General features: G+C 37.6%; 1 protein-coding gene across 5 annotated transcripts in view; it reads right to left on the bottom strand.

The window, feature by feature from the left end:
* mical3a (microtubule associated monooxygenase, calponin and LIM domain containing 3a) overlaps window positions 1-20477 on the bottom strand; it is a 75217-nt gene that overhangs the window by 6659 nt on the left and 48081 nt on the right. For 2 of the 5 annotated variants that reach the window (XM_087796883.1, XM_087796884.1), the window contains exons 24-34: window positions 19539-19613; window positions 19330-19443; window positions 19167-19255; window positions 16488-18468; window positions 15852-15946; window positions 14124-14300; window positions 12128-12178; window positions 11377-11484; window positions 8906-8999; window positions 7100-7150; window positions 6607-6657 (exon numbers count right to left, since the gene is read on the bottom strand). In XM_087796883.1, the coding sequence (XP_087653009.1) occupies window positions 6607-6657; window positions 7100-7150; window positions 8906-8999; window positions 11377-11484; window positions 12128-12178; window positions 14124-14300; window positions 15852-15946; window positions 16488-18468; window positions 19167-19255; window positions 19330-19443; window positions 19539-19613 (2886 nt within the window). The remainder of the gene's footprint in view (window positions 1-6606; window positions 6658-7099; window positions 7151-8905; window positions 9000-11376; window positions 11485-12127; window positions 12179-14123; window positions 14301-15851; window positions 15947-16487; window positions 18469-19166; window positions 19256-19329; window positions 19444-19538; window positions 19614-20477) is intronic. The other 3 variants (XM_087796882.1, XM_087796885.1, XM_087796881.1) reach the window with 2 other exon arrangements.

The following is a 20477-nucleotide window of genomic DNA, read 5'->3' as shown; positions in this document are numbered from 1 at the left end:
ATTGAGAGTAATAAAGTGCAGTCGTGCACGTCGCAGCCTTTACAGCATCACACTTGTGGACACGAGTCTCAACAAGCACCAAACTACTGTACAATTTGGTTGATCCGCCAGGAAGAATCTGCTTTTATCTCACATTGACAGTATATAGCTGTTGAAGCTAACAAGCTAAATAAGTAACTGTTTAACAGGTCAGTGGATTCATCGATGGCCCTGAATGTTACACCGTTTTGAAGATTAAAGTTTGGGTGAAGTGGTAAATACAACTATTATTTTTCATTATTATTATTATTGATAATTCATCTATTTATTTATTGTATTAGTTCATAAATATTCCATCTAGGTAGTATATATATTATATGTTTAAATGTAAATAGTCTTATAAATGATGGTTCCGAATCATCAGTATCATTTTTGATGATAGCAAAGATAGTTTTGAAGAAGTTTCACATCAAGATTCTCATCTATATAGGGCCATAGCGATACGGATGCAAATCTCTCTGATAGTTATAGATTTTGCTCTAGATTTGCTCAGATTAATGTTAATTTTTATGTATTTTCATTTGTATTTACAATTGAAGTAAACAAGATGGTGTTAAAATGTCTTCCTCTCCAAGATGCAGGAAGTCTCCCACCATGACTATGCTCCGTTTTAAAAGTATTACTTTATAAAGTTCTTCCCCGTGTGAAGTCTCACAGAACGAGATTACGAGAACGAAGCCCATTATTACGTAGACTGAGGCGGGGACTTCCTGGTTTGATGACTCTGCGCTGACAAACCTTGACGTTTGACCAATCACGGCAGAGTGGGTGTGGTTCTGGGAAAGCGGTTTCAATAGGCGGGGCTTAAGTGCATTTTCTAATGTAAATATCTTTATTAAAAGAGAGGTTTGTACAAAAAGACAATCCTGATGAGTACAATAGAGGTCCAAGGTCAATTTAAGACACTAAAATGAACACATTAGGTGACCTTTAACTGATTTACCCGAATGATTGTGGAACCAAAAAACTCAATGGTCTGTTAAACCTGCTATCTGAACCTCTAAGTCAAGTTGGGAACTGATATAGAGCAAAACACTTTAGTCGATTCCATTGTTTCTATACTGTTTACATGCTATAAGTAAAGTTCACTACAAAAGTATTTCTTAGTTTTGTAATATTGTACTTGCTTGTTTGAATCTCTGTTTCCAATTAAACTTTTAATACGTTTTTTTTATCTAACTTTGGCAGGAGATTAATTAGAGTTATCTTTCAACATCTCAACCTTATTGTAGTGTGTGAAGGGCAGGGTTACATCCTTCATTCCGACCAGTATCCTGGAAAAAAAATTAGCAAAACGGGTCCCTCCCGAGACACAAAAATAATGGGACTCTAAAACACAGGTTGCTACTTGTGCTCATCATGTGGTTAAATATTTTGCCAAAACAGGTAGTTATTACGTTTTTTAAACTACCTTTTTTTGGAACATAACCCTCTCTATGTTTGATATCACTGCCATAAAACCCTTTGTACATCATCATGTTGCTGAATTGTAACAAACAAAACAAGTTCTTCTGCTTGTCAAGATACACTAATGTTGTGTAGCTAGCTTCAGGACACAGAACTAAATCATCCTGAAAATGTTAAAATAAAATCAACTCAAACATTTACAGAGGTGACTTGAAACGGAGGCCTAGACCGTGTGTTTTGTAGTAACTATGTTTGAAGTGAAGGAGGGACACAGAACAAAGCTGTCGTTCGCATCAGTAAATATAGCTTTTTCAAACTCCTGTGCCAAAACAAACAGCAGCAGAGGACAGAGGGCATGGACTTAGCGATTATGTTGTAGCAAGAGAGTCTTAGACCTTGCTTTGTAGGATTTGGAAGAGATAAATCCAGTAGAAATGTCTCTATTGTATGGAAGTGTATCAGTGCCATCAAAAATATTGAATGGTTGAAGGTTTTTTTTATTGAAACTTTTATGCTGTTTTGAATAATTGAATTTTTTTTTCATTTTACATTTATACATCATATTGACCTTAATCTTTTTACTTCATTGTAAGGTTATTTGAACAAATGATATTAAATAAAATAAATGTTAACTTTCACTCGGTTTTATAATATTCCTTTTTAATGCTCTCAGACTCAAATCCCAATGAGTGTAACTGGCCGTATCTGGTTCTAAGAGCTTCTGATTTGTATCGTTTTGTTTCAGGGTTTAATGAATTACAGTCCTGTGATGCATATCCAGCTATTTGTTAGAATTAATAAATAAAATATCTTCACGGAATACTATTAACGCCCTGTTGGCTTGTCCCTGCTGCAGCCGGATGATGAAAATAATTTACTTTTTAAGTGAAACGTGTTAAAAAAAAGGACTGCCAGGGCCGGGTCTAGGCAGGGGCAAGAGGGGGCCTGGCCCCCTCAAATAAATGTTGTGCCCCCTCAAACCAGGGCCGGGTCTAGGCAGGGGCAAGAGGGGGCCTGGCACAATGCCCCCTCAAGTTTTGTGGCTGCCCCCTCATACATGCCTGTCTAGACCCATCCCTGAGGACTGCCCTAGTTAAATAAGTGGAAAAAACTAATGTTGAAACATAGTAGTGCAGATATTTAATTTAAACTCTTGTCGAGACTATCCAGATCGTTTTTGGGATTCTGTTTGATTAGACTCAACACACAAAGTAAAACGAGTAGTGGGATTAGAACAGAGGCGGACCATCTCCGGCGGTCCTTGAGGTCCGGCCGAGGGGAAGCAGTTACTTTACCTTCAGGGGAACAGCAGAGGCAGAGCGGCAGAGTTCTCCGTCGCTGCATCCCCACAAAGGGCTCAACTTCCATAAGACAATTGGAAAAGGAGTGAATGAGCGCAGGGACGAGATGGAAGTGAGGAGGAAACAGAACAAAGGGAAGTGAAAGTGAAAGAGGACACACGTTGAAGGAGAAGGGAACGAGGGAGAGGACAAAGAGGGGCGTGATAAGGGAGGGAGAACATGGGGGAGACATTTCAAACAGGGACAGGAGCTTCGTGATAGGAAGAAGACAAATCACCTAGGGAGAGGAGGCGGGAGAGATCAGCTGTGGAGTGAGGGACGACATGAGGAGTCATTTCAGGAGAGACACAAAACCTCGGCCACAGACCGCAGGAACATTTCTTTGATCTGGACTTCTTACTCCAATTAGACCTCAGCAGGGGGCCACGTCAGTGATCCACCCACGTGGTGTAAGAGCAGCGTTACACTGAGATATTGTACGAGTCCTAGAACCACTTGACTGTCATTATCAAAGCTACTCCTCATCACCGGGAGATACATCAGCTCAGGACGTAATCTCATCCTTTTCTTTCATTCTTTATCCTCCACTTGGAAAAAAGATGTTAAGAACACCGAGCGTAATTTGTTGCTTTTGAAGCGAAGGCGACTTTTGAAGTGCAAATGAGGCGTGTTTGCAGCAGATATTCAGAGAAATGAGAGATGGTGGATAAAGGATGCTAAACTCCGAAACATAAAAACAAGCTATAGTGTCCTTGAGACTCACTGAACTCAAATCTTGTTCCTGCTACGATAAATGTAACTTTCCTTATGTTTTTCTACGGAATTGTTTACTATTATCTTAAATTAGTTTTACCATACATTCGGACAAACACTTTTCCGTTACATTATGACCACTTCCAGTCTTACCTTCTATGAACACCAGTGTGGTTAACCGGGTTGAGAAAACGTGCCATTGTGTTCATACTGAACACTTCAGCCATATGAAGGTACTTTTAGTGCGTTCCAGGTTCCTCTGAAGTCAAAGCTCGGAGATGGGAATAGTTTCCCAGCTGAGTTTGGAGTATTCTAGTTGCATTAGGGAAGTGGGACAACAAGACGGCCACGTCCACAGACCGGTTCATTTTACTAGCGTTATATTTAAATCAAGGTGCTTAGATGTTTCATTGATATGGACAGATCATTTGACACATTTATTTAACAGGTCACACGATATATACAATTTGTTATAGTCCTGTAGTTGAAAAATAGGGACGGTATAGTAAAGCCAACTTGGATTTTTTAACTCGGGGGTTGGTGAAGGATTTTTTAAATTCCAAGCTTGGAATTCAGAGAACAAGGGGGCGGAACTCTGTTCCAACATCTGGAATCCATTTGACAAGTTTCTGCAGCCACTGACCATAAAAAAGGCTATTGAGGGTCAAGATGTAAAGATATAAAATGATCTTAATTCAGGATAACATTCTCATTTTTTTTCTTTAACATCATTTGCAGTGTAATTGCTCTATGTCAGACTTCCTTATCAGTGTTTGACTGTTCATTTGGTATTTAGAATATCACATAATTGTTTGTAATGTAATGTAATTTTTAATGTAACATTGATAATTATAACAACAAAGTGACTATTAAAACAATTTTTACATCATAATGATTTTAAAGCTACCTATGGATGCTTGCTAAAAGCTTTGGTGTAAATAAGTTCTGTCTAAATATGACCTGTAATGGACAGACCATAATATACCAGGCAGTGCCTCTCACCAAATGTCAGCTTGGATTGGATCTCTGCAACAGTTTCAGATTCAACAAACAGTCAAATACAGCCAAAAGTGTGGCTCATTAAGAATTTTCAGTGACAAAGTGCAACAATTCCCCATATATTGGTTAAGGTTAGTACGGATGATTAGACCAGTTTACCAAAGATTAACAACACACCTGTTAAAGATTTAGTCGGACGACATTCAAAGAGCCTCTTGAGCCGCACGAATAAGTCAAAACTTAACTCTCACGCGTTTCAGTTACGAAGACTTTGGCCCCATGATCTTACCAACAGTGCCAAACGACCTTTGAACCAGCGACTTGAGGAATAAGGTGGTTACTATGGCGACCATGTATAAAGAAGTCGTTTTGGTACCAAATCTGAGGTTAACCCAGTATCAACTATGTAAGCAAACCAACACCTGATATATATATATATATATATATATATATATATATGCTATAACTACTCACACTTCCATTTAAAAATGGAATTGTTATCACTATAATCACACTCCAGGAGTTACGCAAATGAGCTGGTATGAGGAAATCGGCGAGGAGGAAAATGGGGTAAAGCTTTTAGCTATAGAGGAAGATGAGGATATGATGGAAGTTAGTAAGACTAAAAAAGGCATTTGATACCTATATGTGATGGTAATGAATTGTTTGCATCACTCAATACCTCTGGTTGTTGTTGGCACAATCACACGAGAAGCATATGTTGCCCTTTAAAACTTAATTCTTCTTCTATACAAACTGGCAGAGTCGACCGCCCAAACTATGCAGCTGCAGGCCGTGTTTATTATAATTAATACGATATTTAAAATGGAATGTTTCTTAGCCAACGATCACAAATCAAAAGACTAAATCCATGTTTAACTAGAACACTTTGTGCTCTTTATTCTCTTAAAATAATGTTCTAAATCCACGTGTAGGTTTGAGAACGGCTGCACAACATTAGAAAAAAATTATTTAGGTTTCTCTAGATATGTTTAATTTTTACTGGACTTCTGGTTAACATGTAATGCTGTATATTTCATAGTTATAAATGTATTTGGTGATATTATTTCAGTATTTGAGGTTTATTCATGTCAAAATAAAAGAATACTTTTTCTACTTTTTAAAATTATTTTACTGCAACTATGTTTTCTTTAAATTGAAAAAAAAATAAAGCTCTTAGTACATGAATTGTGAATTGAGAAGTTATTATACATCTTATATTTAGATTTTATTTTAGCTAAAATATATCATGTGTTAGTGTGAAGTTTGTCCTGTAACGTTAATCTAAAGGAAAAAGACTGTTTTAAGTAAAGAGCAGGGGATTAAAAAAAAGAAAAGATTTGAAAAATATATATATAATTTTAACTTTAACTGTTAGATACGTATTCGAGTATTCAACTCAAGTAAGAAAAATATTCTTCAATAAGAAGATTCTAATAAGATCATAATGTGGCGTTTATCACGAATAATATATATATATATATATATATATATATATATATATATATATATATATATATATTAAACAGAATAACATAATCATAAATAAATTAAATCATCAAAAAATAAAACAGAAATAAAGATAATGAAATTAAACACCTACTTGAAAAACTGACAAGCTGAAATACAGAACAAAATATAAGGAAATAATATCGGTCAAAAAAATGGATGTTACCTTGTATAAATATAATAAGATTATTCTTTTAGAAGATGCTGTGCAGCCATTTTCCACCTCAGACCATTTTTATTCTCTGTGAATTTGATATTTCATCATCAGACATGTTGGCTCTTAAACAAGCAAAGCGTCGCTTTTTATCTGTCACACCTGAGCTGGCAAAGTGCCGTCTGTCAAGTTAACTCATTCATGACAAGTCGGACAAACGACTTATCCTGCTTGATGTCAACTCTATACAAACACTCTAACAAATATGGGAGGCGTGAAGTGGAAAATCAAGTATTGAGACTCGCAGCCATGTGAGAGGTACGCAGCTCAAGAGGTCGAGGGGTGAGGTCGAGGGGTGAGGTCGAGGGGTGAGGAAGGGGGGCGGGGGGGACAGACTCGATTAGCCAATGGGTTAGTTTCAAGCGACAGATTTGAAATACATACCGCCCAGATGCAAGTCCAGGATTTCACTGTAATTAGAATCTCCCCAATAGTCTACAACGACAGGGGATATATTAGAGATTATTGCACACCGACCCAAACTGGGAACACAAACAAAGTCCGGGCAGAAGAAGTCATGCTGCAAACAGGCGACACACGCTCATACGGACGGACGACAACATCCAACAGCGTTTCTTCATTACGGTGCAATACAAACAGTGTGTGAACGACATCACATAGATTTGCTGCGTTTGACAGTTGCCAATTCGCTCAAAAATGAGTTTTAACAAGTGAAAGATGAACCCGCATAAACAAATCTATGTTTTTAAAAATAATGTCCTGGTCGCATGCAGCTGTAACAGACAATGATGTCACGTGTTACTCATGGGTGGACGGGACGACGTTCAGAGATGGAGAACTGTTGCAACGTGTCATCACAGATGGATCCGACTGAACAGTGTCACAATGTAACTGAAGACACGAGTGACACTAATACCTGATCTTCTTTTGTGCTGTTTGGGTAACGTATAAGTACCTTTATACAACCCTTGGAAAAAGAGTAGAGTGGTAGACATGTTAAAAAGTGCAGTTGAAGAGCTGAGAAACACTGTTTTTCTGCCTTCTGCCACCACTAGGAAAAGACCCTTAAAACACTTGTTCCTTCTACTTTAGATCCTGCTAACTGGAAGTTTTTTTTTTTTTTAATAAATAAACTACGTTGCCTTCTTACAAATAAAGTCTGGCTCCTCAGAGTCATATAAATTAGAAAAAAACAGAAATATCTTTACTCCAGGAACGGAAGGAAATCATTGTAAAATAAGGCCAACGCAGCTAGAGAGCGAACAGGGTAATTTAGTTAAACCACACTATACAAAAACAACAACAAAATGTAACAATCATTTCTCATTATTTGAGATGAAGATGTTTATCTGGGAGAAAGAAAATGCTATTTAAATTATAGTGATGCTTCTCCTTCTCAACACCAGTCGTGAGGGAAAATACACATTATTCAGAGATAAAATGGATGCAGAAAGAGTTCCATCTTTTTAATAAATAGGTTCTGAAGCCTGATATAATTGTTTAAAACCTAATTGAATAATTTGAAACAAAAATACAGGAATTAAATATGAAATTTCCTCAGTAATTGACATTAAATGAACTTCAGGGCAAAAAACCTGACATAGGAAGAGTGAAGTTTAAAAAAAAAAAGGATTTTTTGGGATATAAAGATTTTTTCATTTGTGACATTTTGTAACACAAAACCTGTATTTTGACATTTTTTGGTTTAAAAAAAAACATGCCAGAGAAGATTGCCCTCATTAAACCTACAGAACTAGTTTGAAAAGACACATGAAGGATCAAACATACAATGTTAATATTCAACCAGGCTCGAGTTGTGAAAATTACAAGAAATGTAACATTTAATGTGGTCATGAATAAAAATCCCACTTTTGCTGCACGTCAGTGATTCACACCAAACTCCTCTCTAGCATAATTCAAGTGGCTTAACTAACAGAAGAAGGAGACAACCATCTGTTTCTCCAGATATTTGTAACTCTGATCGACTATAAACAACCGAGTGATCCATCTTTACTATAACAATTGTCACTGTGGCACAAGCAGATTTTTAATTTGAATTTGATCAATTTATTTGTATAAAAAAGATGAATAATAATGATAAATACATAATAGAGTATATTAATAAACATTTTGTCTGCAGAAAAATTACCCTTTTGTCTTTGTTGTCTTGTGAACGATGGAAACTATTTGTGCAGTTTTTTAATTGGAATTTGATCAATTTATTTCAAATTCTGGATGATAAATACATAATGTAGTATATTAATAAACATTTTGTCTGCAGAAAAATTACCCTTTTGTCTTTGTTGTCTTGTGAACGATGGAAACTATTTCGTTGTGTCATAAAAAGGTAAAAAAAAAGAAAAATCAGCCCCTCTGATTAAATAAAGCTAATTATAGATAAATAGATAGAACTTTGAACAATATCAAAAAATTACAATTAAGAAGTTAGTTAGTAAGTAAGTAAGTAATATTTATTTATATAGCGCTTTTCGAGACCAGGGTCACAAAGCGCTTAAACAATCAAAAAAGTACATACTTTAAAGATCAAGATAATACTGAGAACAACACAGGAGTTCGAGAAATTCAAGGAAAAGCCTGAACAAATAGAAACGTCTTAAAAATCCAATGCAATCACGGGTTTTTCGAATATTTTCGTTTTTAAATGTTCTAATAAATACCTAGAGGACTGGTTGAGGTGAACGTGAACACAAATGAGGGTTACCTGCTTCTCCTCTTAGAGCTTTCTCCACAGCGACTCCTCTTTCTTCCAGCTGCCTCTGCTTCTCCTCCACCTGCTCCAACTGTCTCTGGATAATCTGAAAATGTTTCACAGTGGAATTATTAAACACACAGTCGTGCGTAAACAAAAACTAGAATTGTGTGATAACGGCAGCAGATCTCAGGTGGGTAAACAGCATAACAGCGTTAAGCTCTAATTACAACAAGTTTAGAACAAAACACTGTCCGGAGGGAAGGAGCGGCTTATTGTACCTCACACATACCATGGATGCAAGAGACGGAGCTCATTAAAAATAAATATCAGCGGCAAACGGGGAATGTAGCTAATTAAGCCGGTATTAATGTCCGCCGTCGCACAGATTTGATGGACATTAAAAAATAATTTCACGGTTTGATTCGAAGACGTAATTACACGTGGCACTTATCTTCAGGCTACACGGGCACTTGTTGTGGTGAAGGGGAGTCTGGGAGTTAAAGGATGTGGAAGCTTAACTAATCTTAAGTGTTTTATCTGTCGATAGAATCGCGCTGAACAAGCAGTGTCTACTTTGAACTACCTTCCTCTCCCTTGTTTTTATACATCCCCACTCATACGTGTATTGGCAAGAATCTGGCTATATGTATAACGATTCTGTAGGAACACGGATATTTTTGTAGTATTGTCCGAGTACGTGGTGTTGCAGAATTTACGGACAACATGACAAGGTCGTAACTGCTTTACTTTCTTTAAAACCAAAATATGTCAATTCATAACAACAGCTTTAAAAGCGGCTGTATCCTCTTGTCCTCAGTCATTGCCAGGATCTCACAGGATTATATTGTTCCTTTAAATGCAGACTGCTGCCATCTAGCGAACAGAGGTTTAATTGCAACACGAAGATTATTTAGTATTATTATTTTCAAATGTATTTTTTTTTTATCTTTACAATGCTGTTGAATATTAATACAGTATTGTGACAAATCCCTGTATCAATATTTTCTAACGCACCTAATCCCCAATTTATCTTCTCACTCCAATTTCCTTCTTTAATTTTGTACTTAATACACTTTCATGCCCCATTATTTGCCCTCTTGCATCTCAGTCCACCTCCTGACCATTCTCTCACACTGATTCACTTGATTTTTTTTAATTTAATTGTATCTTACACTTATTCAACATGTATTTAAAAATAAGCACACACACACACACACACACCCCTAAATAAAACAGCACTCAACTCAAAAGTCTGTTATAATTGAAAAACTGGTGCCCCAAAATATGACTGACAGAAGGTAACTGAGACAAAGTAGATTTATGTATATTTTATTATTTAAATAATCACAAATAAATAAATGTTACTGTCACTCTTTAAGCACCGTATGAGAACCAGTATTAGATCAAATCTATACAAAACCCTCCCTTCTCTTTACAGTGCTTTAACCTGTTCACCCTTTTTCTTTCTCCACACAGTGACCTGTTAATCTCACTCCATCTCACTCATCCCTCTCATTCACCCTTTTACTTGTTCTCGTCTTTGCCCTACCACCCTCACTTTATCAATCTCTCCCTTTTCTCCCCTTCTGTCTCCAATCACTCACTCCTTCTAATCTTGTCACCCTCCATCGTTCCTGCCAAATCCCTTCCATTCCTTTTTTTTTTGCCCCAAAACTTTCACTTTGTCTAGCTCTGTCACGCTCACTCCTTTCCCTATCCATCTCACTTCCCTTCCCATCATCACTCTCATTCGTCTTTCCCCATAATACCCTGAGATAGCTAGCAAGCTCTTTCTCTCTGTGTTAATGTTTCTCTCTCCCTCTGCTGGATACTTTTACCCGTCTTTTTTCTCCTCATGTTTTGCCTTAATTTTTGCCCTTAAGCCATGATTATTATTTTTTGGTTCTCAAATAATTGTATTTATTAATTTCATTTTTATCATGAATCCTTTTTGGTTCATTTATTTTCAATTAAGCCTGGATAAAATAAAAATAATTCTACTTTTTTATTTTATTTATGATTAATGAGCAAATATTTACATTGTTTGTTCATTTTGGTGTTTCAATTAAACCTCTGGCCGCTAGATGGCAGTAGACATAACTTCGTTTGTAGCTAAAGGAAAAAGATGTAATCCCCGAGATCCCAGGTGATGACTGAGGACGAGAGGATACAGTCGACTCCAGCTGCTTTTAAAGCTGATGTTAGGACTTTTTAGTTCCATTAATTCAACCAAACAAGAGTGGAACAATCACAAGATCAGTGTCCCATAAAATATTAACGAAAACTATGCAATTGTATCAAAATATATTGTATCGTGGATGAACATATAGTATTGAATCGGAGACAAGTGTATTGCTACATTATACTTTGTATCAGGTTGATCAAGTTCCTGAAGGTTTATTAAAAAAAAAACTCAAGCTGGCCAGTTAAAATCTCCGCTTAACCTGGTGATGATCGTTGCATGAAGCGCCATCACTCACCTGAGCTCTGTGCAGCCTCTTCAGCTCCTCCTGCTTGGCTTGCTGTCGAGCTGCTTTCTGCACCTTCCGAGTCAGCTTGGCGTTCAGCTCCTCCTCCGTGTAGGTTTTCTGTGATCACAACAATGGTTGAGGTTGTAAATCTGATCCAGCATGTTAGTAAAACTGCAGCGATCACCGGAAAAATCCAAAGGAGTCGGGAGAAATTTGAGGACGACGAGGAGCTACACTATACTACAAGGACAACAAATTCACATATTTTTGTATCTGAAATAAGTCATCTTAGGTTTTCTTTTTCCTCTACGCTACCAGCACTGGCCATAAATCACGTTTAAACATTTAATTCACTAGGCACTCACTGATAAAATTCTACTACGGCAAACATGTAAATACTGCAGAGTCACAGATATGTATTTGTGTGTGCATAAATGTCTGGAATATTTCAGGAAAAATAAGAGGATTAAAACACCAAGAAGGGTGTAAACACAGCTCTACAATGACAGGCAGGCTGATACCAACCCAGTCCAACAGCCAAATGTGTTTTTGTCACCACGAAGCTGCCAACAGTATTTCAACAATAGATATCCAGCAGTGGATAGTGTCAGAACCGTCACATGCATCAGGTGCCGTGGGTTAGTTTTTAGTTGTTTTTTTCTGAAGTCTGTTATCAATAGACACATGCGCACAGAAGGGGAGAGAATGGGGGATGAGTGGTGCTGGAGGTGGTGATGTTATCGATGGTATGGAATACTACCTTTGAGGCGTACGATCTCTTGAACGCCAGTGCGTGAGGGACATATACAGACTTGGGGAAGACAAAACAAAAAAGGAGGAAAACAAACATGAAACAGATGACATGATTGAGAGTGCGTGATGACAAATAATAAAAATGAAAAAAAAAAAAAAATTACATTTAGCGGTCAAACAAGGCAAGTTAATACCCCCACAATAAACAAATACACAGAAATATTAGTAAAATTATTAGATAAATAGACTGCAAAACTAGGAACATTGGAACCTGGGTCACTAGTAGAGGATCACAGAAGGCTCTAATCAGCCTCAACACACACTAAAGCTTGTTCTATACTTTCAATTATGACCAGGTCGGCATGTTGAAATCAACCACATGTGAATGCTCTTTTAAATATTTTATTTTAGCCTGTTACTTATATTATGAGTCCCTAATAACACTTGTAACAGGTGAGCTGATATTTGTGATTTATGAAGAGTAAATTACTTAATAAACATGTTTCTCTCAAGAACAGTTGAACTATTCAGTAATATTTGTGAAACGTGAAATCAGGTTAAAAAAAAGAGTATCAGAAAGTAGATGTTGAAAAAAATTGATAATCACTATTGTTAGTTAGAGTGGTGTCATTATTATTTCTATTAATATTAGGAATAGAAGTAGAATTACAAGTAGCTTAACATATTTTAACAGTAGCATTTGTTTTATCTGTAGCAGTTGTTTAACCATAGGAATTTGTATTGGCAGTTGATTAAGCAAAAGCAAAATTGTTAGCAGTAGCAGTCGTTTTAGCATTAGCAGTTTCTTTAGCATAAGCAGTCATATTAGCAGTAGACGTTATTTTAGCATAAGCAGTCATATTAGCAGTAGAAGTTATTTTAGCATTAGCAGTTCTTTAAGCATCAGCATTTTCTTTAGCATAAGCAGTCATATCAGCAGTAGAAGTTATTTTAGCATTAGCAGTTCTTTAAGCATTAGCAGTTTCTTTAGCATAAGCAGTCATATCAGCAGTAGAAGTTATTTTAGCATTAGCAGTTCTTTAAGCATTAGCATTTTCTTTAGCATAAGCAGTCATATCAGCAGTAGAAGTTATTTTAGCATTAGCAGTTCTTTAAGCATTAGCATTTTCTTTAGCATAAGCAGTCATATCAGCAGTAGAAGTTATTTTAGCATTAGCAGTTCTTTAAGCATTAGCATTTTCTTTAGCATAAGCAGTCATATCAGCAGTAGAAGTTATTTTAGCATTAGCAGTCGTATTAGCAGTAGCAGTCGTTTTAGCATAAGTAGTTTCTTAGGCATAAGCAGTCATATTAACAGTAGAAGTTATTTTAGCATAACCAATCATATTAGCAGTAGAAGTTATTTTAGCATTAGCAGTTGTTTAAGCATTAGCTTATTATTATTGTTTCATGAATCATCCTTACTATTATTCAATTATCCAACTTGAAATGTAATAAATAGTTTAAAAACTAAATGTTTGTAACCTCAGATACGAGCTGGAAGATCAGTTAGACATTCCTGTATCAAACTACTTTTTAATTGTGTATTTTTTAATCATTCTCCATCTGATTTAAAAAACAAATGACTAGCAGGAGGACGTACGACTCTGTCAGAGCATTCACAGAAGTAAATTATTTTAATGCCTCTGGCTCTCAACTGCAACTAAACCAACAAACACAGGGAAGTCAGAACGATTCATTTTGAATTTCAGCTTTAGATATTTAAATGAAAACGTGTCTAGTTAAATAAATAATTCCTCGACACAGTGTTTAATTTCCACTGTGCCAACAAAATCCTTTTTAACATTTTAAATGGACAATGAATCAGCGCCGTCTTTTCCAATTGGTTTGTATCATTGGGTATAGTTCTATGAAAGGGAATAAATCAAATAGCCAGCCATGCTGTGAGAACATGCGGCTATTAATATTCCGCCGTCCAAATCCACTTTGATTTAATGTTTGTTTGAAATTCAAAACAATCGAACCACCTCGCCACGGAATACCTCCTCCTCGTCTTTATCCTTATCTCCTTCAACCTCATTTGCTCGTGCTCTCACTTTACGCCTCTCTTTCACTTCCTTTCTCTCCTTGAACCCTCTCTTCCTGTCTTTCTCCAGCGTCTCCTCTTTAATCGCTTCCTTCTGCATTCCTGACACTAGGTCAAAGATGTCCGTGTGCAGCTGGGGGCAGGAGAAAGTGATAAGAAGGTTTCTTTGATTAACAGGCTAGCAAACCATCTGTGATGCAAGTGGGGAGGGACTGGGTCGATGGAGAGTGTTTGCTCTCTGACATGAATGTACATTTTATCAGGTCGGGATGAGTCACAGGTTTTTTTTTTGAAGTTCAAGACCTGAAAGATTTCAAAGATGGTTGGAGAGCGACTGAAACATTTAAATCATTAGTGTGTTTTGATAATGGGGTGTCAGAAGATGGCACCTGTGAGAAATGTAAGAAGGGATATTGAGTGCAAACCAGGAACAATAAAAATGTAGTTGTCATGACAACAAACATCACATTGAAACTGCATTTAATGTATAATAATATATATATTCAAGAAAACAGCCTGACTGATAAATTATATTTTTGCATTGTAATTATAACTTGAAAAAAATATAATTATGAATCCGTTTTGATTAATTGACAATTCGATAATGTGAATATATGTAAAACAACATTAAATTAGATAATAAAATGTATTCATTTTCTGGAAATGCATGTTTAATAGAAGAGGAAACTTGATTTTTTTTTAAATGGGGAATAACAGGTATATGTTGGTTTCTTGAGAAAGTATAATTAAATGCCTGTGAGAAATGGAGTCCACAGACAAAGGTTTGCAGTCGATTGTCTTTAGCTTGCTACGAGAAACTTCATTTTAGTTGTGTTTGAAATTCATTTTCAAGATGGAAGCTTCTTGAGCTCCTGGGTCGACAGCAAACAACAACCTGATTATGGATAACATTTTTTCCTAATTTCTCTTACAATATAAACATGAAGTACAGTTATAAAGTATGTTCAAACAAAACTGAACAAAAGGTTATGCCATGTACATAAAGTCAAAAAAGATGCAAGCATGCTAGGGAAGCTAAATGCTAAAAGTCTTCATAGCAAACATCAAGTTTAGCAACACAATGCCGGACTTCCAGCTCCATGACCTCACTTCCATCCTGCTCTATGAGGATGCTCATGTTTTAAGTTCTTTGATATGCTGTCTTATTGCTGTCATAACCAGGCCTCATGAACTTATTTCACTCCATTTATATTCAACAGAATGAAAATGCAAAACTTGAATCCGTGCCTGGAGGTTGCTTTGATTTGGCATTGAAATCTGTGTGTGTTAAATTGTCCGCTTTAACAAACTCAAAGTGCAAATTTTGAATCACTTGGAGAATTTAAACAGTAATTAATGAAACCGCTTTTAGTTTCCCTCGTTTTTTATGTAATTATTTCACAGTTCTCAGGCGGTTTGGAGAAAAGCCTTTTTTTTTTAATCTCATTGCAGATGCAGGATCTTGTTTTTAGCTTGTTTTGTATTTATGTATATTGTGTTCAACATAATCAATAGAATGTGTATTCAGGGGGAATAATAAGAGCATTATTGTTACTTAATCACGTAAATAAGTGAAAATGAAAATTAGCACACATTTCATTAGGGTTTCACAGATACTGTCGAGATTAGTTCAGGTACTTCACGGTAAATATCCAAGTGCATTCTCAGAAGAATCACGACTTACGTCTGCCTTCGACCTCTGGGACGATCTCTCCAGAACATCATCGCATGACAAGTCGGAGTCTTCAGAGAAGCTGAGGTTTCTGCGCGACTTCAAGTCTGAAACGTTAAAATGATACATGAGAACCACGGGGGAAAAAAATAACCATACAATTATACACTGCAAAATTATTATTTTTTAACAATACCTCATTGATATTCAACAGCATTGTATAAGTTATTTATTTACTTCATGGTTTATATATATTTTTAAATGTATATACAATTAAATTGCAACTATTTGCAGCATTTATTATTATTTTTTTGCTGCAACCAAATTCTAGCTGCTAGATGGCAGCAATCATTTCGTTAACAAGATAATCCAGCGAAATCCCAGTGATGACTGAGGACATGAGGATACAGTTGACTCTAGCAGTTTTTAAAGATGATGTTTCGACATGTTTTGGTTTCAAAATCAATGAGAACAGTTAGGACTTCGTCAAGAGTCATGTGGTCTGTAAATTCAGTCAAGTACTCAGTGAATACTACAAATATAATGTTGTTGCAACAGTATATTGTATCGTTGCCCCTGCATTGTGATACGTGATACGATATGTTTTTATGTCCTTTGTTTTTATTCCCACCGCTCTGAAAAATTCACCTGATTTTCCGAGAGGCGATAATCTCTTCTTCCCAGAATCCTGAGTGGTGGAGCTGGATGAAGGAGTGCTGGGACAAGACTTGTCCTCCTTCTTTTTCTTGTCCTTCTTGTACCCCGAGAAGACGGCCTTCCACAAAGACTTGTGTTTGGGTGGAGTCTCTTCAGAGCCCGAGAGCCTGCTGCCGTTCTTGGCCTTCTTCTCCTTTTTGTTCTTCCGCGGGGAGAAGAGCGAGCTCCGTTTTTTGCTCTTGCCAGAAGAGGAGCCGTCGGACGAAGCCACCGAGCTGTCCAGACTCTTGTTGCTGCTGAAGAATCGCTCAGGAAGCGTCTCTTTCTTTGACTCCAGCGACTTTACCGCAGACGTCTTTGGGGATCTGACGGAGTTCTTGCTCTTCCCAGAGACTTCAGGGGTGACACTCGAGGCCACTTGAGGCGAAGCCCCCTTGTCTACCTCTGATTCTTTCATTTTGCTGAGCTGCTTGGCCATGGCTTCTTTCAGAGCCTGACTCTTGATGGACTTCTCTCTGGCCCTCATCCTCTCCTCTGCGATTTCTTTTGCCTCTGGAGAGAAATGGGTCGCTCTCTGGTTTTTGGCGACCGTGCTGTCGGGGATGTTTGGTTTCCCATTTTCCATGGCTAAAGCCAAATGGAAAGGAGGTTTCTCCTTCTTGGGCCTGCTGGTCGGGGGCGTGTAGTACTTGTTCATACTGGATTCTGGCGTCCGTTCGTCGAAGCCCTCCTCCACGTCGTCCGCAAACGGAATCTCCTCCACCGTCTCCACAAAGGACTTCCTCGCCACTTCCGGCCGCTTCTTCTTCTCCCTCATGACGACGACGACGGGAGGCGTGTCATGCTGCGGTGAGGAGACTTTCCTGGGTGCGGGTTTAGGGGGCGACATCGGGCTCAGCTGTGTCCGAGGAGAAGGTATCGGCGTTTTAGGTTTCGTCGGTTCTTTGGCTTCCTTGCAAGGTTTTTCGATCCCATTGGTCCAGGGCACCTGGTGTCTCTTCTGTCGGAGCACGGCGGGAGACTGGTTGGAAGGCACGGGCGGGGGTGGACTGGAGGGCGGCGTGAGCATGGCCGAGTCAGAGGTTTTGTAGCCATCGCTGTTTGTAGTTTTGTTCGTGACCAGGCTGCCGTTCAAACCCAAACAAGAGCTGCTGCTGAGCTCCCTCTTATCTGGACCATTACTCTTAGTCTCCAGAGGGACTATGGGGGTAATGACTTGACCCTCCAAGGTGATGTTGAGCCTTCGGATCACGGCTCGGCCGGTGAACGTGGGCTTCTGCTCCTCCGTCGCGATAAGGGATGGTTTCTTGGGCGGAGTCGGATCAGGAGTTTTGTCGACGCTTTTCTCTAAAGTCTTGCTGCTGCGTTCCAACGGAGTCAGGCCGAGGCTTTTTCTGATCTCGGCACTTTTTAACCAGAACTCCTCGATGATGTCGGCCTTCTTCGTCTCCTCCGAGGTGGAGTCGTCCAGCAGTGACGAGTCGCTGTCCATCTTGGTCAGGGGTGTCGAGGTGACCCCCGGCACTGGAGGGTTCCTGACGGGGGAGTCCGAGGTCAGAGGTGAAGATGGCACCTCGCGGCAGGTCAACGGCTGGGCACAGATCGGGGACAGGGGGTTGCCGGTTAAAGGGCAAATGGAGCGATTGGGGTAAACTGGAGATTTGGGTGTGTAGGTCTCTGGAAGAGATGTGGGCTGGGAGCAGATTGGGGATATAATCGGGGAGTTCACAGGAGATATGAGGGGCGACCCTTGTGGTGGTTTGATTGGTGAACCGATGGGAGACTTCGCCGGGGATCCAGTCGTAGGAGAAGGTGCTTTGGCAAAAGGATTAGAGGATGAGGGGGAGGGAAGAGGTGAAGGGCACAACGGACTCTTGGCAAGCGGAGACAGTGGCTTTGTTTCGTTTGAAAGCGTTGGTTCTGAGAAGAAACCACCAGGATGTTGCCTCAGATAAGGAGAAGAGTAAGGCGACTGTGTAAAAAAAAAACAAAGAACACATGTTAATAAATTGTGTTGTTAAGCAGTCAATGGCTGAAGCATATGGAAGTGTATCTGTGCTATCAGAAAGAATTTTGTTGAATTTTACAATTTTTTAATTAGAATGTTCAAAAATTCAATAATTTCTACATTGTTTTTTAAATAATGGATTTAAAACAACACAACACAAACATTTAAAAAAATATATTTTTAAACCGTTTTTATACAAAGGTTTGATATTTAATCTAAATATATATTCCAATTAATTCGATTGCATATTCTGAATTGAATACTTAATTCGTAGCCTTTTAAAATTTAAATGTTGTTAAAATAGTATCAACATATTCATATTTTAATTTAAAGTCCATAAAAAGTGATACATTTATAAAACCTATTTTTGAGTTAGTGGTAAAAGCGTTGCATTAATTTTAAAAATTGTTGAACTTTTGAATTAAAAAAATATTTGAATTAATACATTTATTGAATTCAAGCGTTCAATAAAAGCAGATTCAACCTTTGAATATAGAAACGATTTATCTTGTTGATTATTAATTCATAACTCATAATAATAATTTAATAATTTCTTTAACTATCAAAGTTTCACAATTTGAAATGAGAAATTCACCCGTTCAATACTCTGACGCCACTGATATACTTCCACAGAAACAACCATGATTATTTAGCATTCTGACCTTTACTTCAGGATCTCCGGCAGCAGAAACCACCTCCTCCTCCTCCTCCTCCTCCTCCTCCTCAGGCTCCGGGCCAACACTAGAATGATCTAAACGAACAACAAATATCACTCTGTTGTCTTTCCAAGATAAATATAGATCAGCGATGATGCGTGACACGTACCAACACTTGAAGCCAGATCCAAACTTTCACACTCCTTCTCTTCCTCCGGCAGAACTTCAGTGAACCCAGACTGATGCAGACGAGCTTCAGCTTCGGCGTCTGACGGGATGTCATCTGGAAAATAAAAAGATCAAATAAGTGAACCTCCTGAGAAAACCTGTACAGCAGCAGAGCTTTACAAAATGTATTTGTCGAGTCAGATTTCTTACCCTGATCCATTTCTGTTCCAGGTTCCACGTCTGGGCCTTCTGCTTCCGCCTCCAGCTCCTCATCCTCACACGGATCTGGCAAAGTGAAGAATTATTATTAAAAGAGACCAAAAAAACTAAAGAAAAGAGAAGAATAAATAGCAAAACAAATATATGGAAGCCACAGAGAAATCTATTCAAAGGCATTAATATAATTGTTTTTGTTTCTCAGTGAAAAAGAAGGGATTGATATACATAAGATATTTAGATGTTAGGTTTATATTTGAAGAATTTTTAAAATGTGTTTTTGAGCTTTCATATACACATTTATATGTTTCTATGCATTCATTAAAAAAAAAAGTTTCATGTTAAAAAATCTCAAATGTCCGCTAAAAAAATTGTATTTTAAAGCAATGTAAGATTTAGTTTATAGCTCCCTCTATTGTTAGAGAAGTGCAACTGCATCAAAACATGTTTTAAATTGTAGGAAGACTTTTTTTTTTCGGGGGCCGTTTTCTCTTTCTCGTAATAATTCAAACATGTCTTTAAATTAATGCAATTTCCGTCTCTGACCCATTCGTCAGCGTTAAGCGGTTGAGTCCGGACCTGGTCAAGGATTGAGACACTTTCCTATTAAAATGTTACGTAGTGCTGCTTTAGCTGTAAGAATTTGGTTTAGAATAAATAGTTACTATAAACATCTTATTTTTCTGACACTGGCAATGAGCAGCAGTAATTGTAAATACAACTACAAAATATTAAAAAAAGATTACTGATAATAATTTGGTTAACGCAGTTATTTATTTTTAATTTGGAATAGTTATAAAAGATAGGTACATCAGGGGTCAATAAATCTTTTCTTCAGGTTAAAATATACACTTGGATATTTAAGCATTATGGATATTTGGATATGGATATATAAACATAAATACACAGAGTAGTATTAGAAAAAAAAGGATA

This window comes from Callionymus lyra, chromosome 8, assembly GCF_982586985.1.
Source record: "Callionymus lyra chromosome 8, fCalLyr1.hap1.1, whole genome shotgun sequence".
Lineage (NCBI taxonomy): Eukaryota > Metazoa > Chordata > Actinopteri > Syngnathiformes > Callionymidae > Callionymus > Callionymus lyra.
The sequence above is the reverse complement of the archived record's forward strand: the minus strand, read 5'-3'. Positions and strand labels throughout refer to the sequence as shown.